Here is a 25,627-nt window from a genome sequence, read left to right as displayed (position 1 = left end):
AGGCAAGTAAGAGTAGAGAGGCAATCTGGATCCAGCAAAGAGCATTAACAAGGACCCAGAAATCAGAGAGAGTTGTGGTCCCCTGGAAGGCAGCTCAACATGATTACAGCATGGGGCATAAAGGAGGAGGGAGGACAAATAGGGCTGGAGAACTAGCAGAAGCCCTTTATCTTGAAGGGCATTGTGTGCCATTTCAAGATGTATAGACTTTACCTTCAAAGGCCATCGGAAGTTTAGAAGTAGCAAAGCCTGATTTTATTTAAAGAAAGATGGTTACTATGTGGGTCATGGATTATTGGGGGTTGAGATTGAGGGCAGAGCAATCCATTAGGAGATGGGAGAGTACAGTGACCTGAACTAAGGACATGGCAGAGAGGATAGGGAAAAGTGAAAAAACTCTGGAGGATTAAGAAAGAAGATTTGACAGAATTTAAATAATAACTTGATATGAATGGTAGCAGAGAGGTCCATGTTTCTGTTCTGAGGGAATGGTTCATGGTGGTAGGAACATGGGAGATGCAGCTGGCTGAGAAAAGGGAAGAGAAGGTGGTGAGTTCTGTGAGATTTACAAATTAGAGGAATCTCTGGACCATCCACATGAAGATGTCTAGGAGGCCACTAGGTGTGGAGCTCTGGAGAAACAATCAGGGGTAGAATTAAGAGTTGGGAGTCATCTGCACACATATGGTAACTGAAGCTACAGGAATGGACAAGACCATTTAGGGTGAGGTTGTCCGATGAGAAGAAGGTCCAATCTAGATTCCCTGGGAAACACCACTTTTAAGGATTATGAAGTGAGAAAGAAGTAAGCCAAAGAGAAGACAACAAGGTAAGAAGAAAATTACCTCAGCATATTCACCGAAGTTAATATGTTGTCAAGAAATTATAATGAGTTAGAATTAAGAGGAATTCTTAAGAGAGAGGAATTATGGAACCAAGTGAAGACACTCTTATAAAAAAGGAAAGTGTGGTCCACATGATGGAATGCAGCAGAAAGATCACTGTATAGAAGTTGTCAAAGTGCCACTGGATTTAATGACTAGAATTGCTGGTGACCTTGGCGAGGAAACTTTCGATGGAGAGGAGGTTAGGGAAACCAGATTACAGAAACCAGAGGAGGAATGAATGCAGGTGAGAATGCAAAAGTGGCAAATGTAGACCATTCTCTCAAACAGCTTGACTCTAAGAGAGTCAACACTGTCAACAAGTCAACAAGTCAATAGTTGAGAGCTAACACTATTGTATCCCCAGGTCTAAAACATAACAAGTGAGAAATAAACATCCACTGAATTAATGCTAAATTAAGGGGAAGAGATGAGATAAAGGCTACTGGGACGATAAAGTCAAGGAAGAGGATGGGATCCAGAGAAGAAACTGAGAAGTTTACTTTAGGCAAGATGAAATCTCTCTTCCATCCAGATAGGATTAAAGGAGGCAAGGAAATTGAAACCATGGTCATCAAATGGCTTCCATTTTCTTGCTGAATTCAGAAGCAAGGTGATATGCTGAAAATGTCAGTGGAGATGATGGAGTAAGTAGACTTACAAGAGTGGAGAACAGAACAAGAACAACTAACTGGGAAACAGAAGGATCACTGGGCCCACTTGAGGGTAGAGAGCTCAACTCGCGTGGCAAAATTAGCATGAGTGTGTGTTAGGGGAATGAGGAGGGGAATGAACCAGACCCCGAAGTAGAGACTGCAGGAAGACTGATCTGGGATTGGTTTTTTTCTAGGTGAGTAAAACAAAAAAGACAAGGGAAATCTAAGGTATCTGCAACTGGGCCAGGCTAGAAGGAGCTGAAGAACAAAAGGGACTTTGGTAGCAAGTAGGATCAATGAGGCCTTACAGAGGACAAAGATAAGATTGTAGAGGGCATGACAGAGTGAGAGTTGAAGGCTCCTTAGAGCAGGACATCCTATGTAAATGCAAGGTAAATACACATCTAATCCTGGCGCTTTTCTGGATGGCCGTTAACACGGAGCCATAACCGAACTCTCCAACTCTCCAACTCCGTCTCAGTGCCCCTCCAGGCTCTCAGAACACTGCCTTGTTTCTGAACAAGGGCTTCTTTTGTGATGCTGGGCTTCTAAAGATAGAGACAGGCAGTATTTTACTCACTTTCAGAACAGAATTCCTGCCATTAGAAAGATTATTGACATCTTTGGTGAATGAAGAGATAAAAGTATACCTCCATGTATTTGCATATCTTCTAATTTGGTGAAATGCAGACTATTTTGCTCATTTCCCCTGCACAGGTACATGTGGAACATTCTTAGTTCTGAAATCCACAGAGCAAGTCCCCGCCCATGGGCCATGAAGTCATTATATTGAAAGTTAGAAAACAAGCTGAAGAAGAAGCCATGTGGCTGATGTGAAGAAGTGAGGCTTCGGTGGCAGATGACAAGTCACACTGTTTTCAGGGCACCTTCTGAGTGTGTAGAGGATTTGGTGAATTAAGTAAAAGGCTATTTATGTGAAACTATGAAAATATCCTGAGTCCCAGATGCAGACATCATAGATGTATGTGAAAGTCAAACAGAAATTCTAACTCATTATAATTTCTTGACAACATGTTAACTTCAGTGAATATGCTGAAGATCTTAAAATGTCAAAGGTGATGCTATGAAAATGAATTCTTACTCCAAACCTCATATTGTCATGGGTGGCTTTATTTATAGGCACATGGTGGTTTCTGAGGTCATATACAGTTAATAAAATGTGACAAAATGGTTTTTTTATGGACTCAATAACCCTTAGTTACTACATTTATCTCAGAGTCAAGATGATTTAAAAATTTCCACTGTGATTATAAATTATCAGTCACTAAAATTTTTATCATTCCCTGAATTACACCAAAGATCCAGGAGGGAATTATATAGCAAGCCTGGAGTAGGGTGAGTCGTCCTGCAAATTGCCATGCTGTGTGGCAAAGCAGCCGGACAGAATGTTTTCAAAGCATTTTACTGCGGGACATGAAGATGGGTGTTGAAATACTATTTATAACTCCAAGTTTGGGGATTTTTTTTTCAGTAGTGAGATTTCAGTGTTAAATAAGGATAAACTTCATTAATTCAGAAAGCCCTAACATGAAAATTTAATTGAAAGAACAGCTGGTTTGTGAGACAACCAAAAGTAAAAGCAAGGTTTGAAAGGGACAATTTGTACCACTCAAGTGGTAGAGGTGTGCAGAAGGGCAGCAGTTGGGTTTGAAATCTCAGGGCTTCAGCAGGATTGAATCAAGGTTTTATGGGGCTTGGAGCTTATATAACTTGCGGGAACCCACTTTAAGAAAAGGAATACAAGATTCCAAATGTAAAATTAAGTATGAAAGTGAATATTTACTTAGAATGAGAAAATTACTGTATAAATAATTATAACACATTAATAAACTTGTTTTATAAGCAAGTCATTATAAGAAATTTTCAAAGGCTGAGAAATGCCACAAACATCCAAAATCCAGAAAAAAAATTTTATTAACTACCTGACATACTTCTATAAACTTACTTTCTTAGATTTTTTTAAAATGGCCATCATCAAACAATCTACAAATAATAAATGCTGAAGAGGGTGTGGAACCCTCTTATACTATTGGTGGGAATGTAAATTGATACAGCCACTATGGAGTACAGTATGGAGGTTCCCTAAAAGACTAAAAATAGAGTTACCGTATGATCTAGTGATTCCACTCCTGGGCATATATCCAGAGAAAACTCTACTTTGAAAAGACACATGCACCCCAACGTTCAGTGCAGCACTATTTACAATAGCCAAGACATGGAAGCAATCTAAATGTCCCCCGACAGATGAATGGATACAGAAGAGGTGGCACATATACAGAATGGAATATTACTCGGCCATAAAAAAGAATGAAATAACGTCATTTGCAGCAACATGAATGGACCTAGAGATTATCATACTAAGTGAAGTAAATCAGACAGAGAAAGACAAACATCATATGATATCGCTTATATATGGAATCTGAAAAAAATTACAAATAACTTATTTACAAAACAGAAATAGACCCACAGACATAGAGGACAAACTTATGGTTACCAAAGGGGAAGGGACGGGGAGGGATAAATTGGGAGTTTGGGATTAACATACACACTCTACTATATACAGAATAGGTAACCAACAAGGACCTACCATATAGCACAGAGAGCTATACTCAATATTTTGTATCAGGGAAAAGAAGCTGAAAAAGAATAAATATGTAATATATATATAACCAAATCACTGTGCTGTACACCTGAAACTAACACATTGTAAGTCAACTATACTTCAATAAAAAAAATTTAATAAAAATTTAAAAAACTCTGATCACCTCTTCATATGGCAATTATTTTACAGTATCTCATGTATAAAGAGAATAGAAATATAATTTAGTCTTTCCTCAACTAAGGTTGGCTGGAATTTTCTTTTTATTATTAATAATGTAGAAAGCTTTCAAGCCATTTCACTGTGTTGCTAACAGTTTTGAATGCCATTTCAAATGGATCTGCCAGACTTTGTGAAGCCAAGATGCCTTCGGTCTGCTAGAACACAAGCTGAGGTGTTGGGATGCAGAAAACTTCCATGTACTCAGACACAATGCCTCTGGTTGTGCTCTTCCGAGAGCAATTCTGATATATTCTGTTCCATGTGATTCCCATAGAAAAAAGGAAGTGTCCAGTAGCTTCGGACACTATTATATTCAATTGTATTCACTATATTACCAAGTATGTTTCTAATAGAAGTTTTGTTTTGCCCAGGAATTTATGAGAGAACTAAATCATCCACTTAAAAATTTTCATGTCTGATGACTGGAAGTATTTTCCACAGACAAGTTTCGATTATTGTTGCTCCTCTGCACCTCAGTTACTTCTGAGACCAGCTACGCAGCAGAACCCTCAGTCCTTCACCTGTGTGTCAAGTGGACCACAAGAGTAATAAACTATACATGGAAGTGACTATGAACCACATTTTTCCCACTATCCCCAAACTAAGTGTATCCCCAAGTCAGCCTCCTCTTAACCAGATCCCAGATACAACCATTGCCACTCTATCACCACCCGGAATAAGGGGAAGAGGGATGGAGGGCAAGTTGGCTACATGGTCTTAGCCCATTGCTGATGAAATATTTTCCCTTTGCATGTTTTACCAAAACAGATGGGAATACATTGCAATGGGACCCCAGCAGGGGGACTGAAGCTTAAGCTTGCTTAACTTCCAAGTCAATCTGCCTCTGGCCTGGGTCAGGTCACTCTCTGCCACTAAGTCTATGGCTCTGGAAAAATCTTAGTTTGTCTCAATTCAGTTTCCCCTTTGTCAGATGAGGCTACAGCTAATAATAGGTGTTTCATGGGGTTGTTGTGAGCTCTGAATGAGTTAACTCATGGAAAGTGTTATCATAATGCTTAGTACACCATAAGTATCCAATTCATATTAGCTCTCACGATTAAGTGAAGGGTACTATATTGCAGAGTACTATATAAGATAATAAACTATTTAGAAAACTAATTCATATACCATCAATAAAGATATTAAGCAGACAAGTGCCATATATTAATTTAACGATTTCTCTAAGGATAGCAATAGAATTACCCTAATTACCATATGTATTTGAGAACAATAAAACTACTTTTAAAAATTGTATCTGAGAGATTTAACTTGTACAAAATGAACACCTCTTCTTCCCATCTCATTATGTTTGAGCTGGGGGGATGGGTGATTTGTTCCACTACAGTATTATAGGGGCAAGAAGGATGTTGCTTTTCTGGTATTAATTATTCTAAATGGCATGTTATATTTCCTTTCCTAGGAAGCATATAAAGAATTCCAGTCCCAGAAATCAAGGTTTCAAGACATCTTCAGAAGCAAAGTAAACAAAATGGAAAACAAATCTTAACAATGGTTTCATTCATAGGAAACTTCTCATTGCTAATAAAATCAAGGAACAGTATAACCCTTTTTCAGACTACACACATTCTTCACTTTACCTTCAAAGTCTAGATGTTTAATAAAATATACATAGAATTACTGCATAAATTACCTAAGTGAAAAAGCTTAAGATATTTTAAAGCCAAATTTGACACAGAGGCCCCTATAAAACCAAATATGTGATCTTTCAAAGTCATAAATTATTATGCTGGAAGATGCTGCAGACAGCAGGGATAAGAATAAACTGAGAAGGAAGAAACATTTTCTGCCAGAGGCAAGCAGTAAGAATGTCAAATGTAGGGGAGATAGGGATGCTTTCAAAAAACAGAAGAGATCTCTGTGGAACCATATATCTGCTTAAAGTAAACCAGATTATACTTATTACTTTATTAGAGATTAGATTTTGAAACGTCTTAAATTTGAACATTTGAATTTGAACGGCTCAAGTCCTTTCTCACAGTCCCCATAAATGTGCCTCTCGCTTCTGAAATAATTAAATCATTGCTCTCTGCTCTGATTTTTGGCTTCTCAGTATCAACTCACTTCGTGGTTACACTGTATGAGAGGCAGAGGAAATGTCATCGACTTAAGAAGCTAAATCTTAAGGGGTGACAGGCAGCACTTGTGAGGACTCAGGTACGAGACAGAAAAATCCTGGCAGTTATCTTATTTTTCATGAAGAAACCAGAGCTGAGCTTTGCCAAGCAGACAGCTATGAGCTCACTGGTCTGAAATAATTACCCATTGAGACTTTTCTCCAGCACAGAACTAATGGCTTTATGCAGAAAACATAACTCGAATATTGATTTGCAGAGTTTGTCTTTTTAAATCAGTAATCAGTAGCCTTTGTCTGTACTTGAGCCTGACATAGCTCTCGGTTACATTAATTGACAAAGTAGAAGAATAAAAAGAGAATAAATATTCAACAAAAGCAGATTGTTTTTAATTCACATTCTTTATGTTTGGTGGTCTCATTCCTGTTTTAGGAGATAAAGAAACCAAAGCCTCAAACATTTGAAACGGACAGAAGAGTTTTTAAGGGGTTTAATATTCCACAGTTGTAACTCAGAAATCAAGCACAGACTGAAGCAAACCCAAAACAAATTGCTCTGTTTAGCCTAGAGCTGACCTGAGAAATGTTCTTTATAATCAAGATGAGATATGCTGTGATGTTAACAGAGGGGCCAAGGACATCAAAAGTGGACTGTGTTCAGATGATTTCCACGGAAAGATACAGAGCAGGATCTAAAACACCGATCTGTGTTTTTGCAAAATTGTGCTTCATGCCTCAAGAAAACCAAGTACAGCAAATAGTATGCAACTAACACTCAGTGATGCATGCCCTAAGCTTAGTGCATTCTTTCAACACTCCTAATCTGTGGTTTAAGAAACAGTTACATGCAGAACTGGCGATGTCCAGCATTCACTTGTTTTTTTAGACTCTTTGGATGGCTGTGTAGAATGTCTTCATTTATTGCTGGGGTTATATGTTGTGTTTAGTTTTATTTTGTCATTTTAAAACAAAGCACTTTAATTTTTTTATGAATACTGCCCCCGGAATCCTATTAGTAATGGCATTGCCATTGGTGACATACAGAAAAAAAGAAAAAAAAAGTCTTTTGAGAACATTCCACTGTGTAATCAGGATGCAGGGAAAAAGTAGAGAATTTGCTGATGTAATGCTCAAAGGTTTACAGCACATTTATTTCCACATTTATTTCCACTAACTTATAATTGTATAAGTTACACAGGTTGAGAAGAATTAAAATAAAAACGTTATACTATTATTGATGATATTGAAAACTGACCATATTTTCCCCAAAAAGAAGCCCAAAGAAGAATGGTATGCAATTTAGAGGGCAAATCTGACCTAAGTCCAAGACAGATCAGCCACACCAGCCTTCTTCTTTCCTTCCAACAAGTGTAATCTTTCTCTGATTTAGGAATCTGCCTGGTTCCCCTGCTCTTCTCCCGTCTTACCCTCTGTTGCCAAGGTGGCTCCTTCTCATCATTCAGGGCTTGGCCCTTCTCTGACCACCTTATATATGAAGTACTCTTCTATCCAAGCACTTCATCTATACCCCATTATCCTGTTTTACTTTCTCCTTAACACATCTTTTAAAGTCATCTGGTTTGTTTATTTTTTGTCTGTCACTGCTCTCCCCCAGTAAAACAGAAGCTCCATGGATGCAGAGCCTGTATCTGTACACCCAGCATCTCACACAATGACATCGCTTATGTTCGTAGATGTGTAGGTCAGGTGTTTAGGACATTTGCGCTTGAAGTTTCTCATGAGCTTGTAAATAGATGTCACCTGAAAGCCGCACTAGGCTGGAAGACTGACCTCCTAGGTGGATTCCTCATATGGCAGCCAGGTGATGCTGGCTGTTGGTTGCTGGCCTTAGTTCCTTCCCACATGGACCTCTCCTTGGGATGGTTTTGATGTCCTCATGGCATGGGGGACATCCCTCAGGACAAGCAATCCATGAGACTGGGGCAGAAACTGCAATGCCTTTTATGATTTGACCTCGAAAGTCACGCACTCTCACTTCCACCCATGCCACTGGCCATGTGAGTCAGCGTGGGAGGAGACTGGGAGAGTGAGTACCAGAAGGCAAGGACCCTTGGGGGCCACCATGGAGGTTGGTTACCATACCACTGGTTACAGTTAGTTCACTATTAAAAAAGCAGGCCTTTAAGGTAAGGCAAGCAAATACCCATACACCTTATATTTTTACATATTACTTCAATATTTAAAACACTTTAAAAGAAATAATCAAAGCTGTCTACTTGGGCTTCCCTGGTGGCGCAGTGGTTGAGAGTCCACCTGCCGATGCAGGGGACACGGGTTCGTGCCCCGGTCTGGGAAGATCCCACCTGCCGCGGAGCGGCTGGGCCCGTGAGCCATGGCCGCTGAGCCTGTGCTTCCGGAGCCTGTGCTCGGCAACGGGAGAGGCCACAACAGTGAGAGGCCCGCGTAACCAAAAAAAAAAAAAAAAAAAAAAAAAAAAGCTATCTACTTTTCTATGGAGCATGAAAAAATATATGAATTTCTTCTTAGTGACAGAATTAGATGAAAAGAATCATAAAATGACTACTGTTGTCCCTTTCATTTTTCATTTAACAATAGGTTGCTGGTTTTGTTTTACTATCTACTTAGTTGGGGATATGCAGCACTCAAGCTCTTTGAAGTGTAAAAGTAAGATTAAGGCCAAGTGCAAACTGAGCTGGGAGGAGTTCACACAAGTATTTGGAAGCAGGTCCCCAGACAGGATCTGCAGCCCATGTGTCTTTTGAGACAATGACATATGCAATCCTTCAACCAAAAATGACCTCACTTGTTACCAGTTGATTGTTCAGGGGTCTGGAAACCACAGTGTATTATTTTACCACCCAGGGTGAAATTAACTACAGACCACAGCCATGTGGTAACCTTGGTCTTCTTAGGGATCAAAGGCCAAGGAAGGCAAACACAGTTTTTTTTAAGTTGCTGAAAACAAGAATTATCTGTCTGGATTTTTCAAATTCATAATCATTTTTTACAAGGTGATGCGAAGAATAGCTTCTCCTAATTATTTCAGAGAATACACTTGTATTTCTAGTACTGCTAATTCTATATTTAAATAAACAGATCAATCCATCAGTAAACTAACTAAGACCTACCTAGAAAAATGCTGCTTTGAAAAACTGAAAAAGAAAGGATTGGAAAAGAGAAAATGGAGACAAATCTATGATGTTAGTAAGAATAGGAGTAAAAGTAGTGAGATTTAACTGGAATCTCAAACTAGATTCTAGCTAACTAGATTTAACTAGAACCCCAAAAATCTGCTACGGAGAAATGATTTCAGAAGGTGAAACACAGACTGTGGTTTATTTATCTGCTTCTCCTTTGACATCAAAAAGATGAAGTGCTCCTTTTAGAGAAACTCTTTGCTTTCTAGCTCAAAGCTACAGAATGTCAGTGCAATTTATTATCTAAAACTTGACAGATGATACACAGATTAGGGGAAGCAACACCAAATCTCGGATACCTTGTTACACAGAAGAGAGGAAAAGCTTCAAAATCCACTTCACTACAGGGCAGAAATTGACCTTCTGTGCCTTAAATCACATTTACTGTTATATCAGAGGAAAAGCTCATTAGCACATTTTATGCTACCATGCCTGAACCCCGGGGTAATGAAAGCATCCTAGAAAAATCTTACTTCAGAAACTCAAAACAGCTGGCGCTAGATTGTTGGGAAAGCAGGCAGCTAGCTTGCAGCTTGAGAGTATCAGCTGAGTAGCCAAGATCAGAGCGAGCTGAGAGAGGCAGCCAAAGAGCAGTGCTTTCTCAGGATAATTCTGATCCAGCAGGACTGCTTTTTTACTGAGCTCAAAAAAGGAAGAATTTGATTTTAGAGGCTGAACCCCAGCAATCTAAGTCGGAGACACCAATGAGAACTCTCTTTGGAAAGAAAATTGTTGCCCTCCTGATTTTATCTTTCTAGAGCCTATATACAAAAACTCAACTTTTTCTTCTGTTCCTACATTAAAGCCTCAGCAAAGAAGGACACGGCCCCAACCAGCTCCATGTTACAAGGACCTTTCACAGGCACTCATGCTCCTGGCCTCTGAAGGTGTCAGTGCGGACCAATCTTCAGCATCTCTACGGTAAATGACACCGCTGTGAAGTAAAGCCCCTCCCTGGGGAGGAGCTATCAGTTCAGTGCAATAGCCCATTAGCCTGCTGAAACGTGACTTCTATTGCCAGGCTCTCCTAACCCCAAAGTGCACATGCAAGCTAATTCCCTCACACGGTAGACTGAGCAAAATACACAGGTCTGCACGCTGGCCAGCAGCTTTTGCAAAGAACAAACACATATGTTGTTTCCCATCACAATGGCAAATGTCCAACTCCTATTTCTGCCTCTTCAAAAAAAAGGGGGACCTTCTAGGAAAGACCTGCACTTACTTATTTTGCACGCATGAGAAAAGTCAATATATGCACTCATGCCACAACTATTCCATCCCTGGTGCCCACAGCAATGGTTTTCCTAGCTTTCAGATCTGGAACTATCTCCTCTGACATAATTCTCTGCGTTCTTTTTCTTCTCAGCACAGCCCTTCTTTTGGCTGTTGTTGTTCATGAAAGAGATGGTATTTTCTTTCAGGTTAGAGGTTATATTAGTCAAGGTTCTCTGGAGAAACAGAACCAATAGAACAGATAGCTAGAGAGCCAGAGAGAGAGAGAGAGAGAATGTGTATATATATATATATAAAATATATCTCAATATAATATATCTACTTCATATCTATCTATTGAGAGAGAGGTGGAATGATCTTAAGGAATTAGTTTGTGCATTTATGGAGGTTGGCAAGTTCAGAGTTTGTAGGGTAGCCCAGAAGGCTGGAGACTCAGAGAAGAGCTAATGTTGCAATTCAAAGGCAGTGCGATGACACATTTTCTAGTCGCTCAAGGAGGTCAGTCCTTTGTTTTATTCAGGCCTTCAACTGATTAAACGAGGCCCACCCACATTATGGAAAGCTTTACTCAAAGTCCACTGATTTAAATATAAATCTCAGAAACCCTCAGGGAAACACCCAGAATAATGCTTGACCACATATCCAGGCACCATGCTCAGCCCAACTGACACATAAAATTAACCATCCCAAAGGGCAAAAAAATTTTTTAATTTTTATAATTTGATGTAGATATGAACCATCAGTCTATTCACCAAGGATATGAGACAAGGATAAGACAAAACTACTGAAAAGTTATATCTAAGTACAAATAGAGAAACAAAGGCCCAAGTGGCATTTTAAATAATGTGGCAACAGAGTAAGCTGTTTTATTTTTCATGGTATCGGTGGTGGAACTGCAAATTCACAGCATGCTATGGCTAGAAAAATCTTTAAAGATCAGCCTATGCAGTACTCATGGTATATAGCTAAGGAGACCAAGGCAAGGTAGAGAATTCAAGAAAATCCGAAAATATGGTGGGGCGTGGCATAGATGATGCAGAAGAGCCAACAGCTAAGAAACCAGATAAAATTCATACTGGAATGCCTTATGTGGAACGTTACTGAGATAAAAATCACTCTCCATTGTCTAAACACACGACTATTGGGCGGCACAGAGAGAGAGAGAGAGAGAGGGGAGAGAGAGAGAGAGCTCAAGGGGGTGCTGGATGGTTGGACCAAACTGGTCTATTATCAAAAGCTGGCCTCTGTATATCCAAAAGACAGACAATCCATGCATGGATAACTGAGAGTTCAAATACTGCCTTTATTTTGATAAGACTCATGGGAAAATGAGAGTTTGGCCGTCACCATGCCAACATCAGCAAAGACTGGCCAATGGGTCTGGGACTTCATGCTTCCCAGTGGGGCTCAATAATCTGCCTCTCATGGGGTAGGGGAGTTCGGTAAATATTAGTGAGTTACTGTCTTTTCCTCCTCAGACAAATGCCAGCAGTGTCCCTTTAGTTCACTAGTATTTGCCCAGGCTTTGGGAAAAGCTATTAAGATTCAGCACCATTATCAAAGGGGACTTGGCAGCATCTAATCTTTGGGAGACAGAAAACTGGCCCAGAAGTGGGGCTGTAACCTTCAGTCACCTTCTGGCATTGCTGCAATCTGATGCCTAAGAAATGAGGACCCAGTGCATCTTTGATGCCCAGTCAAGGCTTTGAAGCTGTGTCAAGACCACAGGACAAAGGCAGCACTGTTTATGCAAATTTAGAAATAAAAGAAGCTAGAATCCAAAGCCATTAAAAGTAACATCAGAAATCCAATACCCAGAGGTGATTAGAGGCCCCACACCAGTATGAAACAGAATGCCTGAAAGTGAGGCTGGGCAGCACACCAAAACACACACTGGGGAGCAATCCTGAACGGCCACAGCCCGGCTGGACGTGCTTAGAGGCCTTGATGTCCGCAGCTCCTTAGCCAAGGGGCAGCCTCTGTGTACCGCAGGAAGGAAGCCCTCGGCCACAGCTGCTCTACACCTGGTGCACGCAGCCCTTTCCTGAGAAGTTCCAATTTGTGCCCTCAAGGCCAGCCCTCCTGCTGCCACGTGGTCCCCTTGGCAGTGCAGTCGTCATGTGGCGCAGGCCTTCCACAGGAGACGACACTATTAGGGAACACCTCTGGGCACAGCACACAACAGGGTGATATACAAATGAGCTTCCGAGAAAACTTAGATATTTTGTTTTAGATCTCCGAAAAAGATCTAAAATTGGGCTGAGGGTCCAGGAAACATCAATCGTGCAGAGTTATGATTCATGACAATTCTTTAGATCCACTCACTCCATGAAGGGGGTACTGATGTCAGACAGGGAAGGGACCCGAGAGAACATCTGTCTCATCCACAGGTTCTCAAGTTTGTTTCCGCATTATCACCCCCTGGGAAGTTTTCAAAATATGTCACTTGCCCTAGTCCTACCCCATAGATTCAGACCTAAGTGGTCTGGGGGTGGGGCCCAGGCATCAGTACTTTTTTAAACCTCATCAAGTGATTCTCATAAGCAGCCACATTTGAGAGCCACAACTCTGGCACATCTCCCTGATGTTATGGAGAGGAAACTGAGGCCCAGAGGGAATAAGGGGTTTGTTCTAAGTGACACAGCACGAGCAAATGAACAATGCCTCCCAGTCCTTTCACAAGACAACATAAATAACAAAATGAGGGCATTTGCATACTGGGGGGAAATTGGAGGCGGCTGCTTTGGGCTGGAGGGAACAGTTCCGGAGACACCCCCACCCCCACCCCCCGCCGGGGAGCCTGGCCTCATCTTCCTCCCCAGGTGATCATTATCTCCCTGGTAGGACGCATTAAGCAGTAGAATGCAGCTCACATTTCAGGGAAGGAAAAGGACTTAAAAAGAAAATGGGAGGGGCTTCCCTGGTGGCGCAGTGGTTGAGAGCCCACCTGCCGATGCAGGGGACACAGGTTCTTCGTGCCCTGGTCTGGGAAGATCCCACATGCCGCGGAGCGGCTGGGCCCGTGAGCCATGGCCGCTGCGCCTGCGCGTCCGGGGCCTGTGCTTCGCAACGGGATAGGCCACAACAGTGAGAGGCCACCTCAACTACTAATTTCAACATGATTACCTGAATTTTGCCTACCGCAAAAAAAGAAAACAAAAAAAAAGAAAATGGGACACATAAACTTGAATTTTGCCTACCGCAAAAAAAGAAAACAAACAACAAAAAAAAGAAAATGGGACACATAAACTTGAGGACATTTACAGTGGAATCTGTGATAGACCGGTCACCTAAAGGACACAATAAAGCGAGGGTGTGGGACTGTATGAGATTTATCAATGGAGCTGTGATCATCCCCAGAGAAGGCTGCCTGTTGGTAAGCTTATAATAATGCTGCTATATCAACTCTGAACATACCTCCGTGCAGCAGCGACAAACTCAGAAAAATCTTTTGTACGGCGGACTCGAATAGTGTAAATTTCCCAAAAGTTCTATTTTGGATTCATAACCGGTAAAGACACTAGGTTAGAGACTTTGTAATATCATGTAGTTAAGGCTGAACTTCAACTAAGCTAATTTAGTAGACTGTTTATTCTTCTCCCAAATGAGGGGAGGAGTTTTGAAAGGCATGCCAGAGAGAAAATCAAAGGTAAGAAAATTAAATACCAGCAACAAAAGAATCAAGATGAGGGGATATGGAGACTGAAGTGGTTCACACGACTACTATTTATTTGGAGGAAATGCACTGGTTTGATTTCCCTCCAGTCTATTAAGAGATGTTCATCAATAGCTATCCTTCCTTCTACAAACCTACATGCTCAATGAGCTCATGATGTGAGATACCTGAGCAAAGAAAAGGGTTTGAGGGAGTGTCACATTATACTGAGCCCCAGTGCAAGGCACTTCCTACACTGCCTTAAAAAATATATATATTATTTTTTTTAAATAGCCGCTATTGGAAGGCGGGAAAACACATGTGCTTGACTCAATAAAAAACACAGATGATGTCTGTCTGGCAGAGCCTCTTCTTTGTAATCCTGTACATTACTACTTCTCTTAATAAGAAACCCCTTGGCCTTCCTGATTGCTTATGCATCTGGATCCTGGGGTTTAGAAGATTCCAGTGTGTGCCAAATTACCAAGCTTTGAAAATCCCACGGCCTGTACTTCAGACACATATACAGCTTTCAGTCCCTCCATGCGGGCCCCCTATTTTTCATGGGGGCTTCTGGGAGCCCATCTCCTGCATTTCCCAGACCCAGAAGTGTATACAAATTACTTGTGCACATGTTTAAGACACAGATTCCCAGGCCCCTTCCACAGGCCATCTGATTGAATGTGGCTGAAACGGGGCACAGAAATCTATGTAACTAACAAATGTCCTAGGTGTTGTGATACAGCTGGCCCATGAACCAGTATTGAGGAACCACTAGTAGAAGCCCAGCAGCCTTACAGCAAAAGGTCAGCAGAAGAGTGATGAGGGCCACGTCCACTCATGGCCAATGAACTCGACCAATGGGGTTGAGTTGCTTTGAGGCCACCTCAACTACTAATTTCAACATGATTACCTGAATTTATCCACCTAGACAATCCATGAGGGTCAAATAAATAAAAGGAGGCATATAATTTTTTTTAGTCTGCTGCTTTAGAAATTCATAGTTTATCTTGCTAAAGAGAATTTTCTAGGATAGAAATCAATGTGTCCAGTAAATCTTAAAGTCTAACAAGATTGAGGAAAGGCATAAAGGAGATTTGTAATTTTCTAAAACATTTTAGTATGCTGAGCCTTAAAGGCCAACTCCACAAAATCCATCTGAAACATAAGACACCGTCTGACTGTCTGAATGCACTCCCACCCCACCTGCTTCTAGCAGAGGGAATGCAGCAATGTAGGAGCTTCATATAAGCTTACTGTTCAATGTTGCAGTGATGACATGAAAAATCCTGATTCCACCTGGCAGCAACCTTCCAGTATCTTGGCGGTTCTCAGCCATAATCACTGTGGTGTGTGGAGCTTGGACAGATTATGGGGCTGGCTGGAATCCAAGAAACTAAAAAGCAGTCCAGCAGTCCAGCAAGGGACTCTGTGTTGGAAATGCCATAGCCCCAAATGCCCATGACCATATTTCTCATGGACAGCCCAGGAATTTAAGTTCTACTGTTAGTCTCCAGAAAATCCTGCCTTTCCCAAGGCCCTGAAGAGTGGCAGTTTCTCACTTAATAAGACTTTTAGGGAGAATGTCTATCAACATACATCCATGTATTCCCCTTTCTCAGAATCATCTCTCGCCCTGTGAGAACAGGAAAGCTTGACGTGGCCCGCTGCCCTCCCCACCTCCAGAATGTGTACAGTCAGTCTCAGAAAGGAAAGGGGATGGAAAGTAAGAGTTCTACTTCTTTACTGCCTAAAATGTAGGCACTTTGGGCCACCTTCATGGTTTCCTTGGGCTTGACAGCTATCTTAGTCTATTTGGGCTGCTATAACAAAATACTACAGGCTGGGTAGCTTATAAACAACAGAAATTTATTTCTTACAGTTCTGGAAGCTAGAAGTCCAAGATGAGGATGGCAGCATGGTCAGGTTCTGGTGAAGAGCCTCTTCTGGGTTGTAGACTTCCTGCTGTGTCCTCACATGGTGGAAGGGGTGAGGGATCTCTCTGGAGCTTCTTTTATAAGAACACTAATCCCATTCATGAGAGCTCCACTCCCATGACTTAAGCACCTCCCAAAGACCCCCCACCTCCTAATATCATCATCTTTAGGGGTTGGAATTTCAACACATGAATTTTGCCGGGAGGGTGGTGGATGGGGAAAGCTCCATCTAAGGAACTTCCTCTCTCCAGCCTGACATGTGCCTCAATAGACTTTGAAGTGATCAAACCTAGGAGGTAAAGAATTCTTCCAATGTAGGCAATTTATCACTTAAATCAAGTACTCATGAGGCTGCTTCATCAGAGTGGCCTGGTTCCACAGACAGCCTTCTGCCATCTTCTTAGGGGTGTATAGTCTAGGATCATCACTTAAGTTATCATTTATGTTTTTGAAATGCACGTCTTCTAAGGGATGTTGAAACATTAATCAAAAATTCTTGGGCAGGGGCTTCCCTGGTGGCGCAGTGGTTGAGAGTCCGCCTGCCGATGCAGGAGACACGGGTTCGTGCCCCGGTCCAGGAAGATCCCACATGCCACGGAGCGGCTGGGCCTGTGAGCCATGGCCGCTGAGCCTGCGCGTCTGGAGCCTGTGCTCCGCAACGGGAGAGGCCACAACAGTGAGAGGCCCGTGTACCGCAAAAAAAAAAAAAAAAAAAAAAAATTCTGGGGCGAAGAGGATTACTTTGCACTATGTTTGCAGAGGAACAGGATCTCATCAGCTAAACCAATTAAGTCAGGGACAGGTTTCAGCTTGCTGAACTTGACAAACAACTAAATAATAACAATGACTGCCTCGATTAAATGAAGTGTGTTATGATATCATAAATTCAGCCTTGGTAGGATGTCATGAGGCTATTACGGGAAGTCTAAGTCCGAAATGATTTCTGTCCAGTGCTCCTAGAGAGGAAAAGAAATGCCCTGCAGCCAAATCTAAGGTTTAATTCATACAAGAGACTTCGCTAATGTCACCAACCACAAATGCTGCGTTTTCATGGCTCTGGACGGCAGCAAGTTCCAGTGAATTAATTACAGCCACTCTATTTATATTCTGCATGGCTTTTCAATTACTACCTATAACGAGATGGTTTTTACCTTTATGGACATTAACGCATAGCTTTCCAACCATAGGGATGGAGAGCCGAGGGAAAAGTAATACAATCCTGATCACTTTACTACTAGGTCACTCACTGGCAGCTTGCCAAGCCTGCTGGTCCTAGAAGCAGTTACTACTCGAGTCCTAAGGCTCCCGAGGAGCCTGAGCAGGGAGCAAAGGTCACCACCCAAATACCTACAGGGGCCAGAGAGCAGGGACCAATCACAAGTGCACAGAGGGTGGGCTTGATGGGATGAAGTCCGGGGGACAGCAGCTCCTAGGCTAACCATTTGTTGCTGTGGACAGATGCAGGCCTGGTGGGGCAGGTGCTACTCACTCTGGCATGTTCAGTTTGTGAAAAGTTATCTAGTTATACATTTATGATAGATGCACTTTTTGGATGTGTGTTATACTTCTTAAAAAAGTTTTTTTTTAATGGGCTAAGGGCCACATTTCTGGGGGGCAGAGACACAAGAACAAGAGAGCAAGATGGGTATAATCAGGGAGGGTTCAGAGTAACTACCTAGAACAGGTGTTGTGTGAAGCTGGCTTTCACTGTGCCAGCCAGGACATAGGTACAGGTGGGATGGCAGAGTTTTAAAAACCTGGGATAGAGAGATTGACTTAAAAACATCACATTTGTGCAGAATAGGAGATATCAAACACTTCTATTAGGTTGGCCAAAAAGTTTATTCTGTTTTAAGTAAAAATGAAAGACTCGTTTTCACCAAGAACTTTATTGAACAACATATGCATTAACCAAATGTACTTTTTGGCCAACCAATATTTGGGTTAACACTTAAAAGGATATAGGTATATGCACAGAAAGTTTCTAGATGATACACAAGAAACTGTTAACAATGGTTGCCCCTGGCAGGTGGTAAGAAGTGGAAGGGAGATTAACTTTTTTTTGTATTCCCATTCACACTTTTTGGAGTTTTATTATGGGAGAGTATTATTTTTTCAATTTTAAAAAGAAAACGTCAGGAAAGAAAATGCCTAAAATAATTAAATTACTATAAACCTACAAGGACTCTAACGGATTTAACTTCTTTTAGCGGCAATTTTTGATATGCTAACGATGTAAATGCAATAAAATGAACAGATCACTCCTTTGAGAATAAAAACGTCAAAACATACACAATACACACACTTTGTAATTCCTGATGAATAACAGCTATGATTTAAACACATATAGTGAAACCTCTTCATAATATGGTAACTGGGGAATAGAACTAAGAACCAAACTACAGGCTAATCATTTTCTCTCAAACTTTAACTCGAATGTATATTGTTATGTTATTTGAAGAAATGTGCAGAAATGAGCCTTATAATAGTCCTACTATAGTCCCTATATAAGCCTTATAATGGTCCTACTATAGTATGCCTTAGACTTGAAGACAGTGCCACACCGTGATAGGACCCATGAGGACATTTAAGTGTTGGAAAAAGGAACGAGGCACAACCAACAGCCTTTCAGGTTACAAAGCTTTCATTGTTCATTCCTACGACCACCGAGACAGTCAAGGGAGAAGGCCGTGGGAAGCACGCTTACGCACCTGGAGTCATAAGCGTGCACCACGCACTAGCTATAGAATCACCTGGAGAAAGGAGTTGAAGACAAGTACGTAAAGCCAAACCCTGCTTAGAATAACTGGTATGCTCCTTTAGTCATGAGCTATATTCCTTATAAAATACTCAACATTAAAACAGCCATATAGGGTTTAAAATCTAGAAATCTGTTATCTCACTCCGACACATTTATTATGTAGTATACTGTGGGAACATCCCTTAACTGCCCTGTGCTTTGGTTTCCCCACCTATGGAAGTCAATTAATAAAATAGATCCAGGACAATTTAGGCATCCATTCTAACTCGCAAGTGATTTGTCTAAACTAGAGCAAGAGGATAGGTGACTTCAGTTTTTACCCAAAGGAAATATACAATTCTGAGGTCCAATTGTGTTTTAAAATTGTACAGTGGAGGGAGGATTGATAGTTGTCTCCGACTATTTGGAAGAAAGTTGAGTTTACGTGTCAACCAAATCCAAGACCACTAATTAAAAAGGCTGAAAAATTGACCCTCTGTCTTACCAAAATGCTGCAGCCACCATGCATATGAATAATGCGGCCTTATTCGTTTGTCACTAACAATACGTGATAAATTTCTTTCTGTTGCTATATAGCTGTGATCATAACAAGTGACCTGCATATTTAAGTACAACCCACATATTTAGTCTCGTTCTGTTCCTGTGAAATCTACCAACACAGAACAGAGTTTAGTAACTAGAAAGGGCCTAAGTGACAAAATCATCAAGACAGTGGAAGGGAGCCACTGAGTCCCTTGTGTCATTCAAGCAGAAGGAGCCATTCTTCTTTGAAAGAAAACACTGGCACTCTTATCTTCCTAAGGTGGGTCAACTGACAGAAGCAAAAACTAGAACTAATTGGTCTTTTCTTGATCTTAAACAGAGCATCTGTACTCAGTCTGCGACGTTAGCTGCCCGAGTCACATCCTGGCTCCACCGTGCACTAGCCTTGTGACCTCAGACAAGTTATGTAAATTCTCTGTGCCTCAGTTTCCTCCTGTGTAAAGTGAAGAGCGTAATGACACTTCTCACCTAGGGTTGCCGTCAGGAGTAAATCAGTTATCACACCGAAGTATTTAGAACAGCCCCTCCATGAATGTTAGTTTCCATTATGCTGACAACTTTTTGTTGGAAGGAAGAAAATAAACAGAGCTTCTTTTGAACATATTTTCTTTTTTAAAAGTTTCATTTGCGAAGAGAAAGGTAATGGAGATGAGACAAAAAGGAAAAGATGTATAGGAAATAGCAACTATTATCTATTTAGTAGCATGTGTGTAAAAGACACTGTAATACTTTATCTCATCTGCTTGTTATAACAACTCTTTGAGGTAGGTGTTATTATTAGTCATCTCCAGATGAGGCAGCTCAGCTTAGAGCTTCATGATGTGCCCATGATTACACAGGAGATTTGAGCCCTAGTCTATCTGACTGTAAGCTGCATACTCTGCCCTCCATAATAAACTGCCAGGCTGGGAAAAAGAAGGAGAAGGAGGGGGTAAGGTGAGAGAAATAAACTAATGGAGAGAAGCAGAACAAAGTACCATATACATTTTCAGCCATGAGCTGCAACTAGAGGGAAAACATAAACACTTAATGTCAAGATTGTAGGGATAAAATGTGACATCATTCTCACCACTGATGAAAACTAGCATTACTAGTAGCTTGGAACATTTTGTAAACACACTTATATTAGTGTATCAAGTTAAACATTCACCAAAATGCTACTGGTTGGGCATTAAAACGTAGAGATAAATCCAAGCTAATCCCCAAACACCCCACAAAGTTGTGTGCAAAATGTCAGGGTCAGTACCCCAGAACAAGTAGAAGTTCATCATTGTTAATGTTTATGTCAACAGAAACATCTCTTTACTTAAAAGCCATATGACGGTTTTCAATTTAGCATACATATTACTTTTCAAAACTCTACCAAATGAAATGCCCAAATTGTTCTGTAATTACACGATAGTTACTGCCTTGTGACTGCACAGACTCCGTGAATCCCAACTGTCTTCCCACACAGAACAGCAGGCTCTCCAAAAGACAAACTTAATGTATCTTTTGGGTCAAATGTTTTTCCTTGTGCCCTGCTCCATTTTCCATCATCATGTTACTTGCCACTGTCCCCCTTAATCATAGGCTTGGGAAGGGGGATGAGGTCAGCCTTCCCTCTACTGCTAAGGCCACTATTCATGGCTCCACTGAATTAAAGAGAACCCACTCAAGCGCACTGCCGCATGTTACAATGCCAACCTGTCCCCTTCATCTCAGCACAGCAGTGATCCCCATTAACCCAGTGCTGGTTTTAATTACAACACAAGGATTATCTCAGCTCCTTATCACAGAACTGTGATATCTGAAGGAAAACAATTAGTTTGGTGGGGTTTTGAGATCAGATAGGTAAATGTGATAAGTTTTCCCTTATGCCGGTACAAAATATCTCTAAAATATAAACTTTCCTTAATTCAACTGAATCCAAATAAACTTGATACTGAGATAACTGCACTCAACCTCTGAAAAAGTTTTCAGGTCAATTTGTTGGCACTCAGTGCAGATCTGGTCCAGAACTTTAGGTGAGGGGAAAAAAAAATCACACCACCGGGAAATCTGAATATGATCATTGAACCAGGGTCTCAATTACTCATACAGGAAAGAAGTCTTATCAGATGCTCCTCCAGCCATCGTTAGAAGTAAGCAGATGAATGAGAAGAGAGTGTCTGCACAGAGTTACTAAAATAAGATGAAATGGAAGCTGGCAGCCCAGTCTCTATACCCAACGTGGTTCTGTTTTATGAAGTTCTGGCCATTTTTGACACTGACCATTTTTGACCTCAGCATGTGCTAGCCTTGCAGAGTGGAGACTAGCCAGTTTGGCATCTCGGAATGTTGAAGAGAGCTTGGGACTGAGAGACTAGAGTAAGTCATTGGCAGAAGCCCCTCAAAACTGCAGCATCCTAAACTGAGGTACTGCCTCTCCTGGAAGGTTATAACCCATCACCTTCCCCGCAAATACTCCTCTAGCACTAGTCATGAAGTCAGCAGCTCCAGGGTACAGTGCAATGAGTTTGGAGATTTGCAAAACTTAGACCTGCCACTCACTTTATCTCCCCTGATAGGAAGCTCTGGTTAATGTTCCAGTACCTTTTTATTTTCCATGCTTCTCCCTCTTTCTGGAACCCTCCTTCCTTCCCAGGTTTTTGTGGATTCCTATTTGTCCTTCAAAACTGAGTTCAAACTAAGTGTCAACTCTCCTCAAAAAAACTTTCATGACCACACAACTGCCCCAATCTGATTTATATAGAAGTCTTTTGTCACTCTCCCAAATGCTATGCCATTCAGATCACCTTACACTGCCTAGTTTTAAAAAGCCATACTTATCTGTGAGGAGCCACATCTTATTCAACCTTTTCCAGCCTGAACCTGGCATAGTGCCTGATTCTCACAAAAGAAGGTCATTACTTGCACAACCTCTCTGTGCCTCAGTTTTCTCATCTGTAAAAGGGTATAAATAATAAGACATAACTGATAGGGTTATTGTGAAGAGGAAACCAGAAAATGAATGTAGAGTGCTTAGAAGAACTGTGAGCTCTTATTATTAAATATTTGTAAAATTAACAAGTAAATATAATCTTCAGTAAGTTAGTTACTTTAGACACAATATCTTCTATGAAATGGAGATAATCTTGTTTCTTTATAGGATGGTAGTTAAGATCAAATGAGATAACTAGTTGATGAAAGTACTTTGAAAGCTGTAAAGGACTATTTAAAAACTGGCATTTTATTATTATTACCTAATAAATTATATAAGATTTCTAAGCCAGAACTCAAAGAAGAGTCTTCAGTGGCTGGTTAATGTAGGGGCTGCCCAAGGCCTTACCCAAGCCTTGGGTTTCTTCCTTTACTTTCCAACACAGACCATAAAGGTACAGTCACATGGACCATGAATAAGGGTAAGGGAAAAGAGATCCCTAAGGTCTAAGCAGAATTGAGAATACTACCCATCTAAAGAGAACACCAACATCCACAGAATCTGGAACATCCAGGGAACTCGGATGTACAATCATTGCTGAGTGATTCTGATCATATCACAAAATCTATGAAATTCAAGAGCTGGAAAGGAGTTTTGAAATCACTTGTTCCTATTCCCTTATTTTACTGGTGAGAAAACTGAGGTCTATGGATCCCAAGCCACTGGCCCAAAACTACATGTCAAGCTAGTGACAAAACAACTCAAGTCTCCTTATTTGTAGCTTTATGTACATTTTGCTTATACTGTATCATGTTCCCTTTATCCTTTCTGGGGTGGTCTTTAGAAACAAACCTGTGTTCAAATTTCAGTTTAACCATTTATTAATTCTGTGACTGAGTTATTGAACTGATCCAAGCCTCAATTTCTTCATTTGTAAAATAAGGATGATAGTATCTTTTAAAAGTTTACTATATGATAAAAGGGGTAATGTCTGTACATCAGGTAGCAAAACCTGTGCCTGGTACTCACTTCCCCCCTCACTAATTTCCTATAGCAACTATTGTGATGTTCTTTAAAACTAAACAATGCATAAAGACCAAGACTATATTGTAATGCATCTCTTTTGAAGAAAGCATCTAAGAACTGACATTTGTAAAATTTTCTTTTGGTATTGAAATGGTTAAAAAAAATCTTTCTGGTTTAAAATCTGACTGCACCAACGTTCCTACTTTCCACATAACATGCCCTTCTCCGTGGCAAACGTCATGTATAACAGGGTATATAGTAAAGCAGTGTATAGCACAGTGCTGCACTATATCTCATGTTTGCTTTCTCACCTCTGCACCTTTCCCACCAGGTACCATTAGGCTGCCAGCTCCAGCTACTGCTTTATCCTTCCTTTTCCCTTTATGCCCAACCGTGGCTTTAAGGATGCCTTGTCTGTGGACAGCTCCCTTTATCAACACAAGACAGAAATTGCTCCAGAGTGACCTGGGCTCTGTCTTCCTCAAGAGACCAGAGGCCTCTTGTCCATGTATCTGGTGGCCTATCTCCCCTGGCCAGTGCCCACCTCCTCCTCCACAGGCCCCTTAGCGGCTCACCTGGCCACCAACTTCTCACCCTCTGATACCTGCTTTTATAAAAAGATGTGGAGACAGAACCAAGTGGGAAAGTTGAAGTGGGCAGCCACCTCCACAGCAAGCACAGGGCCTAGGCCCGGGTCTCTACCCTAAGTGCAACAAAACTTGGCTGTTTGCCTTCCCGGGCCGGCTCGGTCCCCAGGACGCCGGCACCCCAAGGCACCCCGCGCGGTTTGCATCTGCGGTGGGGTCCCGGGAGGATGCAGGGCCGGGACAGCATGGAGCGCTCAGAGGAGACAGGTGACGTAGTTAGGAAGACACAGCTGGCCCCAACTAGCCTCAAACTCTGGGTCCTGATCCCTTCTCCCCTTCCTCCCCACACCCAGGGAGAACCTTGAGCCGCTTTTCCAGCCTCTGAGTTGGGAGCAGGAACCTGGCACCGGGAAGCCAGGACAGCGCACTCCAGCCACTCCGGAGGGCCCTCCCCCCCCCGGGCCCCCAGCCGCAGTTTCGGTCCATGTCGCGTCCGGACGAGTAGGCGGCAACGGGCAACCTTATTCCCGCACTCCGAGGCGAGGGATATGAGGTGGGGGAAAAGGAATCTTCGCGAGTGTTAAGGGGGGAGAAGGTAGCACTCCTGCGGGGTCTCCCCAGTCCTGTCCGGGAGAGCGACGAGGTCACCCCGCTCCATACTGTCCCCACGGGAGCTCGGGGCGGGCTGCTTATCCTGGTTAGCAGCCGGTGCGTACGCAGAGGCGCGCGTCCTTCCCCACCCCGACCGCTGATCCGCCCAGGACCCACGCCGGCTGTGAGGGGTGTGCGCACCTCGTCTCCGCGTGCCCCGAGCGGCCCCCTCTCCCCTCAGCGACACTTCGGGCGCCGCCCCCGCCGCCGGCCCGGCGCAGCCAGCTCACCAGATGGCCATCCTGCTCTTGGGGTAGTCCAGCCGCTCCAGGCAGCCGAGGAAGTGAGGCAGCGTGTGCGCAGCGTTACGCGCGAGGACGGCCACCATCACCGTGGGTCTCTGCAGGGGCGACTCGGAGAATACTACCGCCTCCCCTTCGTCGTCTTCGGAGTCCGGCTCGGCAGCGAAGCGCGCCCGGCAGCCGCCGCGGAGCAGAGCCCACGAGAGGAGTAGCAGCGCCCAGGCCAGGGGGGCAGCGGGGCTTGCGGCCATGTTCAGGGCCGTGGCGGGCGGCTGGACCACCGGCCGTGGATGCCCGAGGCCGGCAGCGAGGGGCGGAGGGGAGGCGGCTGGCGCGCGCGCACTGGCAAGACCTCGGCAGCCCGGGACCCTCCCGCCTCCGCCGCCGCCGCCGCCGCCGCCGCCGCCGCCCCAGCTGCGCTGCTCAGGCCCTGCCGC

At 42.5% G+C, this 25,627-nt stretch overlaps 1 protein-coding gene across 1 annotated transcript in view; it reads right to left on the bottom strand.

Moving 5' to 3' along the window:
- The window catches only part of COLGALT2 (collagen beta(1-O)galactosyltransferase 2), a 135,045-nt gene extending 109,418 nt beyond the window's left edge, over window positions 1–25,627 (bottom strand). Inside the window, exon 1 of the mRNA XM_082862584.1 lies at window positions 25,179–25,627. Coding sequence (XP_082718710.1) covers window positions 25,179–25,441 — 263 coding nt within the window. The 5' untranslated portion in view covers window positions 25,442–25,627. The remainder of the gene's footprint in view (window positions 1–25,178) is intronic.

This window comes from Leucopleurus acutus, assembly GCF_964270905.1.
Source record: "Leucopleurus acutus genome assembly, chromosome: 2".
Taxonomy (NCBI): Eukaryota; Metazoa; Chordata; class Mammalia; order Artiodactyla; family Delphinidae; genus Leucopleurus; species Leucopleurus acutus.
This window is presented reverse-complemented; position numbering and strand designations above follow the sequence as displayed.